The sequence below is a fragment of the Calidris pugnax genome, unplaced genomic scaffold, assembly GCF_001431845.1.
Source record: "Calidris pugnax isolate Ruff unplaced genomic scaffold, ASM143184v1 scaffold165, whole genome shotgun sequence".
Classification (NCBI taxonomy): Eukaryota; Metazoa; Chordata; class Aves; order Charadriiformes; family Scolopacidae; genus Calidris; species Calidris pugnax.
The window spans coordinates 141,080-153,110 of NW_015090878.1; the positions used below are offsets into that span (position 1 = coordinate 141,080).

At 48.3% G+C, this 12,031-nt stretch overlaps 1 protein-coding gene across 3 annotated transcripts in view; it reads right to left on the minus strand.

The window, feature by feature from the left end:
- Positions 1–12,031, minus strand: part of NRBP1 (nuclear receptor binding protein 1) — a 33,414-nt gene extending 21,383 nt beyond the window's left edge. The window contains exons 1-6 of one of the 3 annotated variants that reach the window (XM_014946386.1): positions 11,926–12,031; positions 11,516–11,738; positions 1,166–1,288; positions 690–791; positions 511–600; positions 8–48 (exon numbers count right to left, since the gene is read on the minus strand). In XM_014946386.1, coding sequence (XP_014801872.1) covers positions 8–48; positions 511–600; positions 690–791; positions 1,166–1,288; positions 11,516–11,722 — 563 coding nt within the window. In that variant the 5' untranslated portion in view covers positions 11,723–11,738; positions 11,926–12,031. Of the gene's footprint in view, positions 1–7; positions 49–510; positions 601–689; positions 792–1,165; positions 1,289–4,709; positions 4,946–11,515; positions 11,739–11,925 lie in introns of those variants that run through there. The other 2 variants (XM_014946389.1, XM_014946388.1) reach the window with 2 other exon arrangements.

Genomic DNA, 12,031 nt, shown 5'->3' on the forward strand with positions numbered 1-12,031 from the left:
CACGTACCTGAGAGCAGAGAGGATCTGGGTACACCATCGCTTCCAGGCCTACAGACACAGGAGCAAGAAGGATAAAAATCATTCCAGGAAGAGGAACTACACCATAGTTCTGCAATTCACAGCCCATTCATATGAAGGAATATATGCCCCATTCTGTGGCATCTGAGCTTTTGCCCAGTACAGGTATGTAGGAAGCAAAAGCTTAGAGGATCAGTACTCTCATGCTCAGTTGTCCCCTCCTAAGTCCTCAAACGCCTTTTCCTGTCTGCACACACAGAAAGGAATATGCCTGTCACACTGTATATACAAAGATGCAGAACTGCTGAAAATAAAGCAGACAGCACAGAACTGCTGCCCAAGAGAACCTGCAACCGAACTAGTTCGCAGTAATGGAAAGGAGTTGCAGCCACACGTTATCACCAGGTTGCCTTCTCATCAGGATCCTCTGCCGAAGGAGCTCTGCAGGGGCTGATGGCACCATGTGAACACAGGCATACACCAAAGAGTTACCTTTTCGTTCATCGTTTTGTGGTTTTTCTTTGTCTTCTTCAGGAACTGTTTCAAGCTCCCTGAAGACATATATTCCGTGATGAAGATCACCTGTAGGGGCAGTACGAGACATTACCCTCTGCTTCTCTAAGTACCTACAGGAAATACAGTGAGAAAACCAAACACTGAGCTTTACTTACCCTGGCCTTGTTCTCCTTCACATCAGCCCAGTACTTGTGAAACTTCACAATGTTCAGATGTTCCAGCTGAATCAAGTTGTCAAACACCGCTTTAACTTTTTCCTTAACATCAGAAAGACAGAGACAAGTTACATCAGAGACCACATCAGCACACGTCATCCTTTCTTCTCAGGTCTTGGTCCCCTTAACAACTTCAAGTTCCTGTGCTAAGAACAAACAGCATCTGATTTCATCCTACACCGCACCTCAGCTGAGCATGGTTTGATCACCAAAATCAACACAAGAGCCCATGGAAATAGCACAACAGCAGCTCACATTTTTCTGCACGGACCAGACTTAAGCTGAATTTGCTCATTTGAGCAGCACAGCACTCTAAATCCAGCCAGTAATCCACAGGAAAGGTCATCAACATCTATAATCCCAGCCTCACACATTGTATTGTTCCCTGTGTGTTGTCGGGAAACGCATCAACTTACTTCTTGAAGCTTGAAGTTCTTCCGCTCGGAGAACTGAACCTCGTTCCACACAACTTCCACCCCCTCCTCGGTATCCATGGCCAGGTAGGCACTATCGATGCCGGGGACATTGCGCTGGTTCACCTGTGCAGGGAGGATGGAGACAGGAGTGAGCTGTAAGGCAGCAAGACCAGACTATTACCATGCAGCCTTCGCTTGAGGATTGGGAACTTTGCTCAATAACTTTTAATTAAATGAGCATTCCAGGGCAGGATTGTGCACATGTATTTCAGGAATGGGACATACCCAACTGTGAAGACACTGTGGGCCACGTAAGCAGCAACGCCTAGGCATATTTGAGAGAAAAATTCTTTTACACAAAGGATGTTTTGTGGTAAAAGCTGCCTTTTGGCAACAATACACTGGATTTTTCTGTTTTGTGATATCCTTAGTTAAATAACCAAAAAAACCAAAACCCTCCAATCCCAACGAAAGGGATACAAAAAAGGTCTCAAAAACTCAGGCACAACTTTCTGGAGGATTTTCTGAAGGCCATGAGGGCTTCCTCAGAAAGCCTTTCCCCTTGGCAGCCACTTTTAACACGATCATATTTACTCAATGTTATGCTAATGAGAACTGACCCAAATATTCTGCCATCCACAAAACTTAAATGAATTAAACACTACACTATAGGTAGCAATGAAGAATATAAGCCATAATTACATAAAGACAGCCTGAGTTACAGAAAATAACTACTGAAAACAATCACAAGAAAGGAGCAGCTTAGCATGAACAGTCCCGTTCCCTTCGCACCCCTCACCTCCTGCAGAACTGAAGGGTGAAAGGTCTGAGATTTGATTTAAGGAGACATTCATCATATCTATTGTAAGAACTTGATTTGATATATACACACACACACGCGCTGATACCGACATCTAAATACCAGGCCAGGCCTGTTACGTTTCATCATTAAAGAAAGCTGAAAGGATGAAGATAACTAAGGACAGAACATTTACTCCTTGAGATTTTTAGTGTAAGAAATAGCTTAGAGATGACAGCAGTATAAGAATGCCTAGCACAATTAAATAAAGTTGAATGCCAAAAGGCTTTAACTTAAAAAAAAAAAAAAAAAAAATTAAAAAAACCCCAACCAAAAAAAAAGAAAAAAGAAAAAAGAATAAAGAGAATTTAAAAAAAAAAAAAGACATTAAAATGGAGGAAAGGAAAAGAAATAAGTTATTTTCAAAACCTTTATATTCTCATGTTGTGGAGGGTTCTATAAAGTTTTTCATCAAAGCTTGGCTTCAAGGAAACAAGAAAAAAATTCTTGAATGTTCATGACAAAACTTGATCTGAAAACAAGAAAAACATGTAAAACATCTTTTAATAATAAAAATTAATATTTTATGTCAAGAAGTTACGCATTTTTAGTTACTGTATTTATTTTATATATAAATAACCTGAGAGTGATATAATTTTATATATGATCTTCAAAAAAATGTTATGTTCTTCAAACAGCAGAAATTATGCCAAGCCCCAGCCAAAAGAAAGGCAGGTCCATGTCGGCACTGCATGGGCAAGATGAAAGCCATGATTGCTGACCCCCGGTGCCCATCCTTCTCTCTGTGTTCTCTTCCTTCAGCATATCTGCTGCCTATTCAAAGACCTTCTGGCTTTACTGGATTAAGTTCAAAAGTACTGACAACGACTCAAGATCATACGCCGGTGAATGTGGATTTATCATACCTGCTCCCACTTCTAGGCAAGTTTATCAAACATAAGTAACTTTCATGACTCATAAGCAATATTCTGGGGCACCAGATATGACTCAAGACACCAAACCCATCTGACATCACTGACGGCAATTCTCATTTGAGGAGTTTCAACAGCTTGAGCAGAAGAGTAAAAGGGGAAAAATGCAGACAGACAACTGGAAAGGTGACAGCAAATTCCTCCTTTGTTCAGGTTGCCCAATCACTGTTCCAAACCCCTCCCCATGCTCAGCAAAGTGGGATCCTAAACCCCCACCAAAGCATGCTCTGGCGCTTGGCCTCTGCCTTCCCAAAGGCCATGGCTGGCCATTGCCCCCAAGCAGCAACTGGTGAACAATGGATGGTTGCAAGCTTGGCTGCTCCATTTAGGAGCAAAACCAGAGGTTGTTGTAGGAATATAAATTTCAACTTCTCCGCAAACCTGACTGAGCAAGAGGAAATAAAAATGGCACGTTCAAAACACTGCCCTCCATGCCTTGCCCTGAAGGACAAGGAGAGCAACCAGCAAGGTCCCACCAGCAAGGTCCCACATCTGGTATGGCCATGCCCTGAAGAGATGACAGAAATGCTGTTCTTGCCCCAAAGAGCATTCATGACCTGGGCATCAGCACAGGATGGAGATGACATAGGTTGTCTCCTCGCTTTGCCCTAGCCTCCTGCAAGCTCTGTCAAGTAATTTAAGACTGACTGTTTTAACTTGATTAATTTTCAGTGGTGTTTTATGACCCAAACCAAAGACAAGAAGCTGCCCATGAACTATGCTGATGAAGTGACAAGACTGGACTGGCTCCAATAAAACACCCCATGTTGCTGGAGATAACATATTCCTCTGAAGCCTTTCTTTTCCAGAAAGGCCATATAGACTTGCCAGCTTTTAAACCATGAAGGAAGAAGTTAACTGAATTTGGTTTAGCGTGAACCTCTGAAGTACAACAGAGGAAGCAGTCCCACAGCCACAAAAAAAACTTACAGCACAAATACTAATGCCGCTCTTTGTCCATATACACAGACATAAGGAAACTCAAGAAGAATTTCAAGTAAATTTAAGTAGTTAAAGGGAAGTGGGGGAGAGAGATTTAAATGCTGTTACTTAAGGCATAACTTAACTCTATGGGAAAAAAGTCTAGAAGATGTATTTCCCTTCGACAGGTTATTCCAATTCTCAAATGCATCTTTTTTGCAAAGCTCTCAAACATCTGGATATCTATCACTGAAAGAACACTGACTTTTGGAGAGATGTTCTGCAGTTCACATGATCTGTCAATTTTAGAAATACAGCCTAAGCCACAAGTGACAGCAATGAATTACAATAAAGAAAAAAAAAAGCATAAAAATTGGAAAAACACCCCACAATAATTAGAATATCCCTACAGAATGAAACTGTATGCTGAAGCAAAGAGATTATTCCCGTCCATGTAATGGATAACAGAAATGAATACATCAGCTGTCTCCTGGGAGCCCAAAGGGACAAACACTTGGTTTCATCTGGTGCTTCCCCACAAACAAGCAATCCAGTGGAGCCAAGGAGAGTTCAGTGTCACAGAGCTGAGTTATGGGAGTAGGAAGAGGTGACAAATTCCCCATGCCTAATTCCCAAAGGGAAACAGAAACAGCACAGCAAAATAAGGGAGTGGGGAAGAAACCCCAATATCTACAAACAGAATCCATTCAGATAGAAGTCCAGCAGGAGGGTTACGGTAAATCACCAGTATCTCTGTATTTACTGCACTATTATTACCCCTGTACCATTATTAGAACCCTCCCTCATCACACACACGACACCAAGGACATACCTCAGATAGTTTTATCACCCAGAACAGTCAGAAATAGAGCTGACCAGGAGGTTCTGGAAGTTCCGGGCACTGAACCCAGGGATGGAGAGCTCAGATGAGTGCCAGTAATGCAAAACACCACAAAGAGGAGAAAAAACAGAGAGGATAAACTCCAAGTCAGCTATTTTCATTCTGCGCTAGCCAATCCCGCTGCTCTGTGACACTTCCACTTGGTAGAGATCTTCAAATCACTGCAGATAACTCTGAAAAACATGACTTCGTCTTCAGAGGTGTTAAAAGATCAGTATTAGGAATTATAAGGAAAAGAATAGAAAATGCCACAAAAATTGATATGCTGTTTTAAGTACAAATCTGAAACAGGCTTGTAAAAGTCACCCATGGCACAGGATACAAATAGAGAGTAATTATTTCATGTTCCTGATGATTCAAGAGAGAGAAAGCAGGCAATGAAGTGATTAAACATCATATTTTAAGGAGAACAATGAGGAAGCACGTGATCCTTACGTGTACATATATATATATATCTCAAATAAACTGTAAATCTGACTACCACGGGATATATGTCAGAAGCAAAACCGGCTGCAAGTTGAGATTAAACTAACCATCTGAAACGGGTGCATTTAACTACTAAATACAAGAGTCCAAATCAGTACCTGGCTCAAACTACCTCAAATTTTGATCATTGCGAGAATGTGTCACACCAAACATGGTAGTGGTTTTTCCATTCTCTCCTGTTCACTTTCTTATTTGGTGGCTTAGCAGCAGCAGCCCTGGCTCTGCAACCCAGACAGCTAGAGCAGAATTCCACATACACAGCAGATACTGGTTTTCTATCCAGAAAGGTAGTATCATAATTACACATTTTCTCTTTATTCTTGCTGCTGCTGTAATCACAATTTTAAAAGCTGCATTTCTCCACCTTCTGTACCGTAGCAGTTGTTCACTCAACTCCAGGCAGAGCTGCAGGAGTCTCCTTGAATTCACAGTTTCGTCAAACTGCTGTGGGAAGGTACCTGGGAAAGGGCTGTGCAGGGTAGAAGAACCACCTCAGTGACAGGAGGAACCACGCCACAGCAGGGAACCCAAACAGCCCAACCCTGAGTGGTAAGACACTGCGCCCGGGGCTCCCAAGGCCACAAAGGTGAGCAATTAAGACATCGTCCCAATTAGGACACCCCATCTAGGCAATTCAATGGGAGAAACTCCTTCAGCAATATTATGCAAGCCAAGTGGAGACATTGTGTAAAGGAATACAGGACTTCTAATAGGATGTCGGGAACGGGCAACTTTGGGATTGAACACAAGAGTATTTGGGTACAGTATTTATAGGATGTTTGAGGGAAGGGCTAAAAGAAGGATCAAGGTGAGTCGCAAGCCAAGGCCTGTGCCTGGTCTTTTTGTTAAATTATTTTTCAAACCATTTTCTGTGTAAGCGTGCTCCTACTCTCTGTGTATGTGCACGCATATCTGCTCATGAACTTCCAGCCAGAAAGTCTGGACAAAAGATCTTGGGGCTGGATTTTGCAGAGACAGAGGGGCCTGGGAGACGGGTACTAGAGACACTCGTGACAGGGTATCTTTCCCTGAGCACTGATCCTTAGGAACAGGGTACAGCTATTCGTGTCCCCCGTGCTAACACGGGACACTTGGAAAGGCACATGCTCACCTATATGGTGCTCACCTATTTCTGGCCGGCCACGCTTTTGCAGTGTCCCTCTCTATCAGGATTTGCCATGCAGCCTCTCCGCAGGCAGGACCTGGGGTCGGAGATGGCAAGCAGACTCTCCCCTCTGCCAGCCTGGCAGTGAGCTCCTTGCCCAGCGTGAGCCCAGCTCTAACACCTGACCACCACCAAACAGGCAGCAGTAGCCACCACATTGTGATCGCTTCCCCTGGGCCTCCCAACACAGGTCTAACGAGACAGCTCTGGTGCTGCTGGTAAGCGATACAGACTGTGTTATTTATAGCAAGAGCTCTGTAAAGAACATGGAGCAAACCCTGTCCCTCGGTCACAGGCGCTGGAGGTGCTGATCACGCTCCAGCCCACCCAGGAAAGCATCAGAGCTGCTCCCCAGCCCTCTGATACAGGAACAGGATGGGTCTGCTGACAACCAGCCCAAGGCAAAGGCACAACCCGCTCTACAGCCTGCAATGCCCTTTGTCTCCTTCAAGCACATCTCAAGGGTTACAGATGAGCCCATGAAAACGTTAAAGGCTGCGCACACTTCCTCTTTTAAGCACCTTCCCAACGGTCAAGTAAAATCATAAAAACTGCAGCACAGCATTGGTTTTCTCCACCAGCTGGAAAAAAACAGGTCAATTGCCAAAGCCTGTCCAACATGGGGCAGCCCTCCTCGCACCAGTTTGCTTTGAGAATCTCTGCAACCCGTCCTTGTCCAGCAGCAGAATCCAAAGCTCAGAGCATCTCGAATGCCTCGCTTTCCCCCCAGACCGAAACTCAGCTGTGCAACAGTAAACAGGTGAAAGACATAGACCCATCGGAATGGGTCCAGTGGAGGGCCATGAAGATGATCAGAGGGATGGAGAACATACCCTATGAAGACAGGCTGAGAGAGCTGGGGTTATTCAGCCTGGAGAAGAGAAGGCTCTGGGGAGACCTTATAGCAGCCTTCCAATATCTGAACGGAGCTACAGGAGAGCTGGGGAGGGACTCTTTGTCAGGAAGGGTAGTGACAGGACACAGTTTTAAATTGGAAGAGGGGACATTTACGTCAGATATTAGGAAGAAATTCTTTATTGTGGGGGTGGTGAGACACTGGAACAGGTTGCCCAGGGATGTTGTGGATGCCCCATCCCTGGAGGTGTTCAAGGCCAGGCTGGATGGGGCTTTGAGCAACCTGGTCTGGTGGGAGGTGTCCCTGCCCAGGGCAGGGGGTTGGAACTTGATGATCTCTAAGGTCCCTTCCAACCCAAATCATTCTATGATTCTATGAAAAGACAGACTGAGGCTTGTCTTTTCCTGCCTCAGCAAGTGTCTTTCCAGTCACAACAGTAGCTAAGGAACCAGACTCGAGTATCACAGAATCCAAAGACCCAGTCTATCAGCATTTTCTCTCCAAGAATCCTGCAATCCCTGAAGAAATGTAAATCCAGAGGTGCAAATGTCATCAACCAGCTCCAGATGAAAAATTATTCAAGAAACTAAGAGTTCCACTAGAAGTGAAAAAGACCACAAGGACGTAAAATAAAGATGCAGTAGACCCAGCACTTCATTTAATGTATTTCTGGGGTCAGCTCCTCATAAACCACAGCTCCTTCCTTAACACTTGACAGGAGTGTGGATCGAGAGCATCAGTTGTCCAGCCACCAAGGGACCACCTACCCAAATAACAGCAAACTCTTTCAAAGAAAAAGAGAAGCAAACTAACGGCAGAGGGGCTGTCTGTGTTAATTTTCTGAACTTCCAGCAACAGTATACAAAGAAGAACAGCAAGACTGAACGCTGTACCGGGATGTACTCACAGGCACAGCGTGTACTGCCTCAAATCCTTCTCTCAAGTCCCGCACCTGACCTCGTACCCGGGTCCAGATGGAACACCATCACCCTGCCTTCATCTGGACGCCAGCGTTCAGGAACCTAAGGAGGACTGCACCTCCTATCTAGTGCGCCTGAGAGCAGAAATCACCACTGACAGGAAAACGAGGATTAATCAACACGTCAACCACTGTATGCACAGACACACCTATATACAAGGGATTTGTCTCCAAAATGTACCCCTCCATCTCAGAAGCCGGTGAAGCAGGGGTGTAAAGTGGAAAGTGCTCCAGCAGCTGAGCTTACAAAAAGGTTAGTAACACATCAAGCACAGAACAACAATCAGACAACAACAAGGTCATTTCTGTCTGAAGGGAGGTTGTTGATGGCTGGCAAGAACTCAGATGTCACCTTTCAGCCACCCACAGGTTTTAGACTCTGAAGGACAGAAGCACAACCCCTCCTGTGGCACCCGCGCAGGACGCAGCGCCTCAGCACTTGGGCGCATTTCCAGTCGCGGGACTGAAGGGTGTGTGCCGGTGCCTGCCGTTATTCCCCCGGTGTGAACCAACACATGTTCAGTTACATCGACCGGTACAGCTCAGGCTGGGCTGCTGTAGCGGGTACATCACCACTGAACTCACAGCCCCACCCACACGGCTGTGCTGAGGCTCTCCCCCCTCGCCGAGCCCGTAACTCCGGTCACACCGAGCACGCCCCGCCCGGTGCGCTGCTGCGAGCTCCCACGGGACCTGGCGGCTGTAGCGGGACAAAGGCGGGGGAAGGGCCGGGGTCCCATCGGCGCCCGGAGCCGCGCCCCGGCCCCCGGTACCGCCCCCAGCCCCGGGCCGGGACCCGACACCGGCGGAGCCGCCGCCGGCGCGAGGGCCTGGCTGGGCGTGGCCAGGGCGGCCGGCAGCCTATGGGAGCGGGTGCTGGTGATGTAACGCTTATCACGCCCTGCCATTGGCTGGCGCAGCCGTCCTTCAGGGAGCCGCCCCGGGACCGGAGCGCTCCCCCCGCGGCAGGGAACGGGGCGGGAGGGGGCTTCCCGGAGCCTCGGGGAAACAGCGGGACTCGCGCGGCCACCGCAGGCCCTTCCGCCGCTCCACGGCCATTCCGGGCGCTGCGGGAGGCGGGGCCTGCTCGGGCGGCGAATTCCGCCCAAATCTGCTCATTTACCGCAAACCTGGAGCGCTTAACGCCCTTGCCCGGTGACATGGACCGTCTGCTCCCCGCACGGCCCCGGGGCGACATCACCACTGCTGGGAAGTTATTTTTGATAGCTGCAGACTTTCTGTAACCGCCGAAAGTTTGGTGGAACCAGTGGTTACAGAAAGTCTGCAGCTAGCAAAAATAACAAAAAGATGAAGAGACACTTCACTCTGGAACGCCAGGATGCTCGGAGGGCAAAGCTGTTACTCCACAAGTAAAGTTTGTGCTGGAACACCAGCAGTGGGAGAGGTTACTCCCAGGAACAGACCAGCCCAAAAGCTGAAGATGGCACAAAGAGTGTGATCTCATGCAGTTAAAGCCAATTAATGCCACTCCACACGCCGGCGTCTAACCAAAGCCACGCATTTACATGCAAGATTAAGAGACAAAATGGAGTATAACTGCATGATCACTAAAAGCCTGTTTTCTGTGCAGACGTGGGACACGTGGCCCGGGTGCGGTACCGAATCAGCGCTCCCTGCAGGGAGGTGATGCAGCCTTGATGGGTGAGGGCTTGAGAATTGGAGGCCCCAAGTTTACCCCAGGACAGTCAATAATTCGTTTTGTGGCCTTCAACAGCCATTCCTCTGTCTGTAAAGTGGAATAAAGCCCACACGTCTAATATGCAGAGGCAGCTTGCCTTCAAACCAACTGGCCACCCTCATTCTCAAGCCTGAAGACAGTAATTTACCCATGCCGAAATTTTAAGAAACTTCTTGTGCTTGGGCCTCAATTTGTCTGCAGAAGGAGAAACTGAAGCCTAAAGAAAATACTAGAGCGTATCGAATCTTGCATTTATATAGGAGAGTACAGAAGTGTCTGGAAGGAAATTTATCTTTCTATATCAAAATGATCAGTATTGAGTAAAACATATTGAAAAGATTACACAAACTGAATATCAGCTTTGTTCCCCAACGTGTGCCAATTCAGCACAAATCACAGGAAAAAGCACTTCAGGTTATCATCAGGATCACACTCTGGAGAATAGAATTAAAGCTTCATACAGACACCATCCTCGCTGCAACCCAAACCGTACAGCTTTGGTATGGTTTGAAAAGACACATTCTCACTACCTCATGGCAGGATTTGGCTTATGTTAACAAAACCAAGACAGCTTTCAAGCAAGCAAAGGTTAGGAACCGCGGGGAATCCTTGACCTTACTTTGACCTCCAAATTTACATCAGAATAAATGACTCTATCACCACCACCAGAGTTTGAACTACCCTGTGTCTACAATAACGGATAAAGCAGACAAACCTCTATGCTCAGCCCTGACTTGGCTGAGAAAAGCTACATCAGCACTTGTGCCGCAGCGTTGGAGTTGACATTTGCTGTCTTTCAGCAACTACCACAGCTTATACAGCTTGCCCAGCCAGAGCAGGTTTCACTGAGCCAACGCAAAGCAGAAACCAGTTTTTGGAGACAGCCCCCAATAAGATAAACAGAGCACAGCAAAGAGTGGAAAAAGGGAGAAGTCTAAAACAATAAGATCTAATCTGCTTGTGTCATCACACAGGAGAATTCTGATATACGCACTGAGAAGTGGATGCAAATCAAACAAGCCAAGAAACAAGTCTGCGTGAACTGGCTATGCTTTATCCTAATGCAAGACTTCAAAGCAAAGCAAAACCAAGCCAAAATTCAAAAAGCAGATGAAACTGGATAACTGGCTGCCTCTGCAGCAGGTACCATTCCCTTCACACTCCCTAGCAAACACCAAGGACTATCTAGTCATTGCTCTTCATTATCCTTAGAGCAAAAGACCTATGAAACAAGACCCACCGAGGAGTGTGAGACGCCCCCTGCTCAGCACAGCAGCACCTGTCCCTGACACCATCTGCACAGAGAAGTGGGCAGCACAACGGACACGCAGAGAGAGAAGCAGGCCCCGCTCCAGCCTCCACACTGCCGAGCCCAAGGAAGGATAGCCTTGCAGCTGGCGAAGGGCCATTCATCTCCCTGTGGCCCCGGGAGCATGACGGGCCCTCGGCACCGGGCCCGGGCTGACCCGGGACAGGTGGAAGGCAAGCAGCCGGCGGGGAGGACGAGCGTCCGCCCAGCCCGGGCTCCCCCCGCGGCGCACCCGGCACTGACCTCCTCCCGCCGCTTCTGCCAGCGGCCGCACGGCGACTCCTCCAGGATCTCGGACTCGTCCTCGCTCTCCTCCTCCTCCTCCTCCTCTGGGGGCGCCGCGGAAGTCACAGGCGCAGACACTGAGGTCATCCCCGGCCCGGACGACGTCGACTCCGGCTTCGAGTCGGAGCCGCTGCTCGGCACCTGCTTGGACTCGCCCTCCGACATGTTGCGGTCTCACAACCTGCGGGCCAGAGGCGCGGCGGCTGTAAGGCCAAGCCAGGCCCGACGGGCCGTTCCGGGCCGCGCCCCGGGCCTGTCAGCGGGAACCGCGGCCCACGCTTGCTGGCAGCGCCCGACCGCGCCGGTTCCAGACCGAGGAGACGGGCGGGAGAGGGAAGGGGGATGCGGGGAGGGGGCTGCGCACTCACCGGGCTCGCCCGGCGCCTCCCGGTCCCCGAGCGCGTCGCTGCTCTGCTGAGAGGCCGCCGCCGCCAACCGCCGCGCTGCGTAACGTGCCGTCCGGGGCGGGGCCTG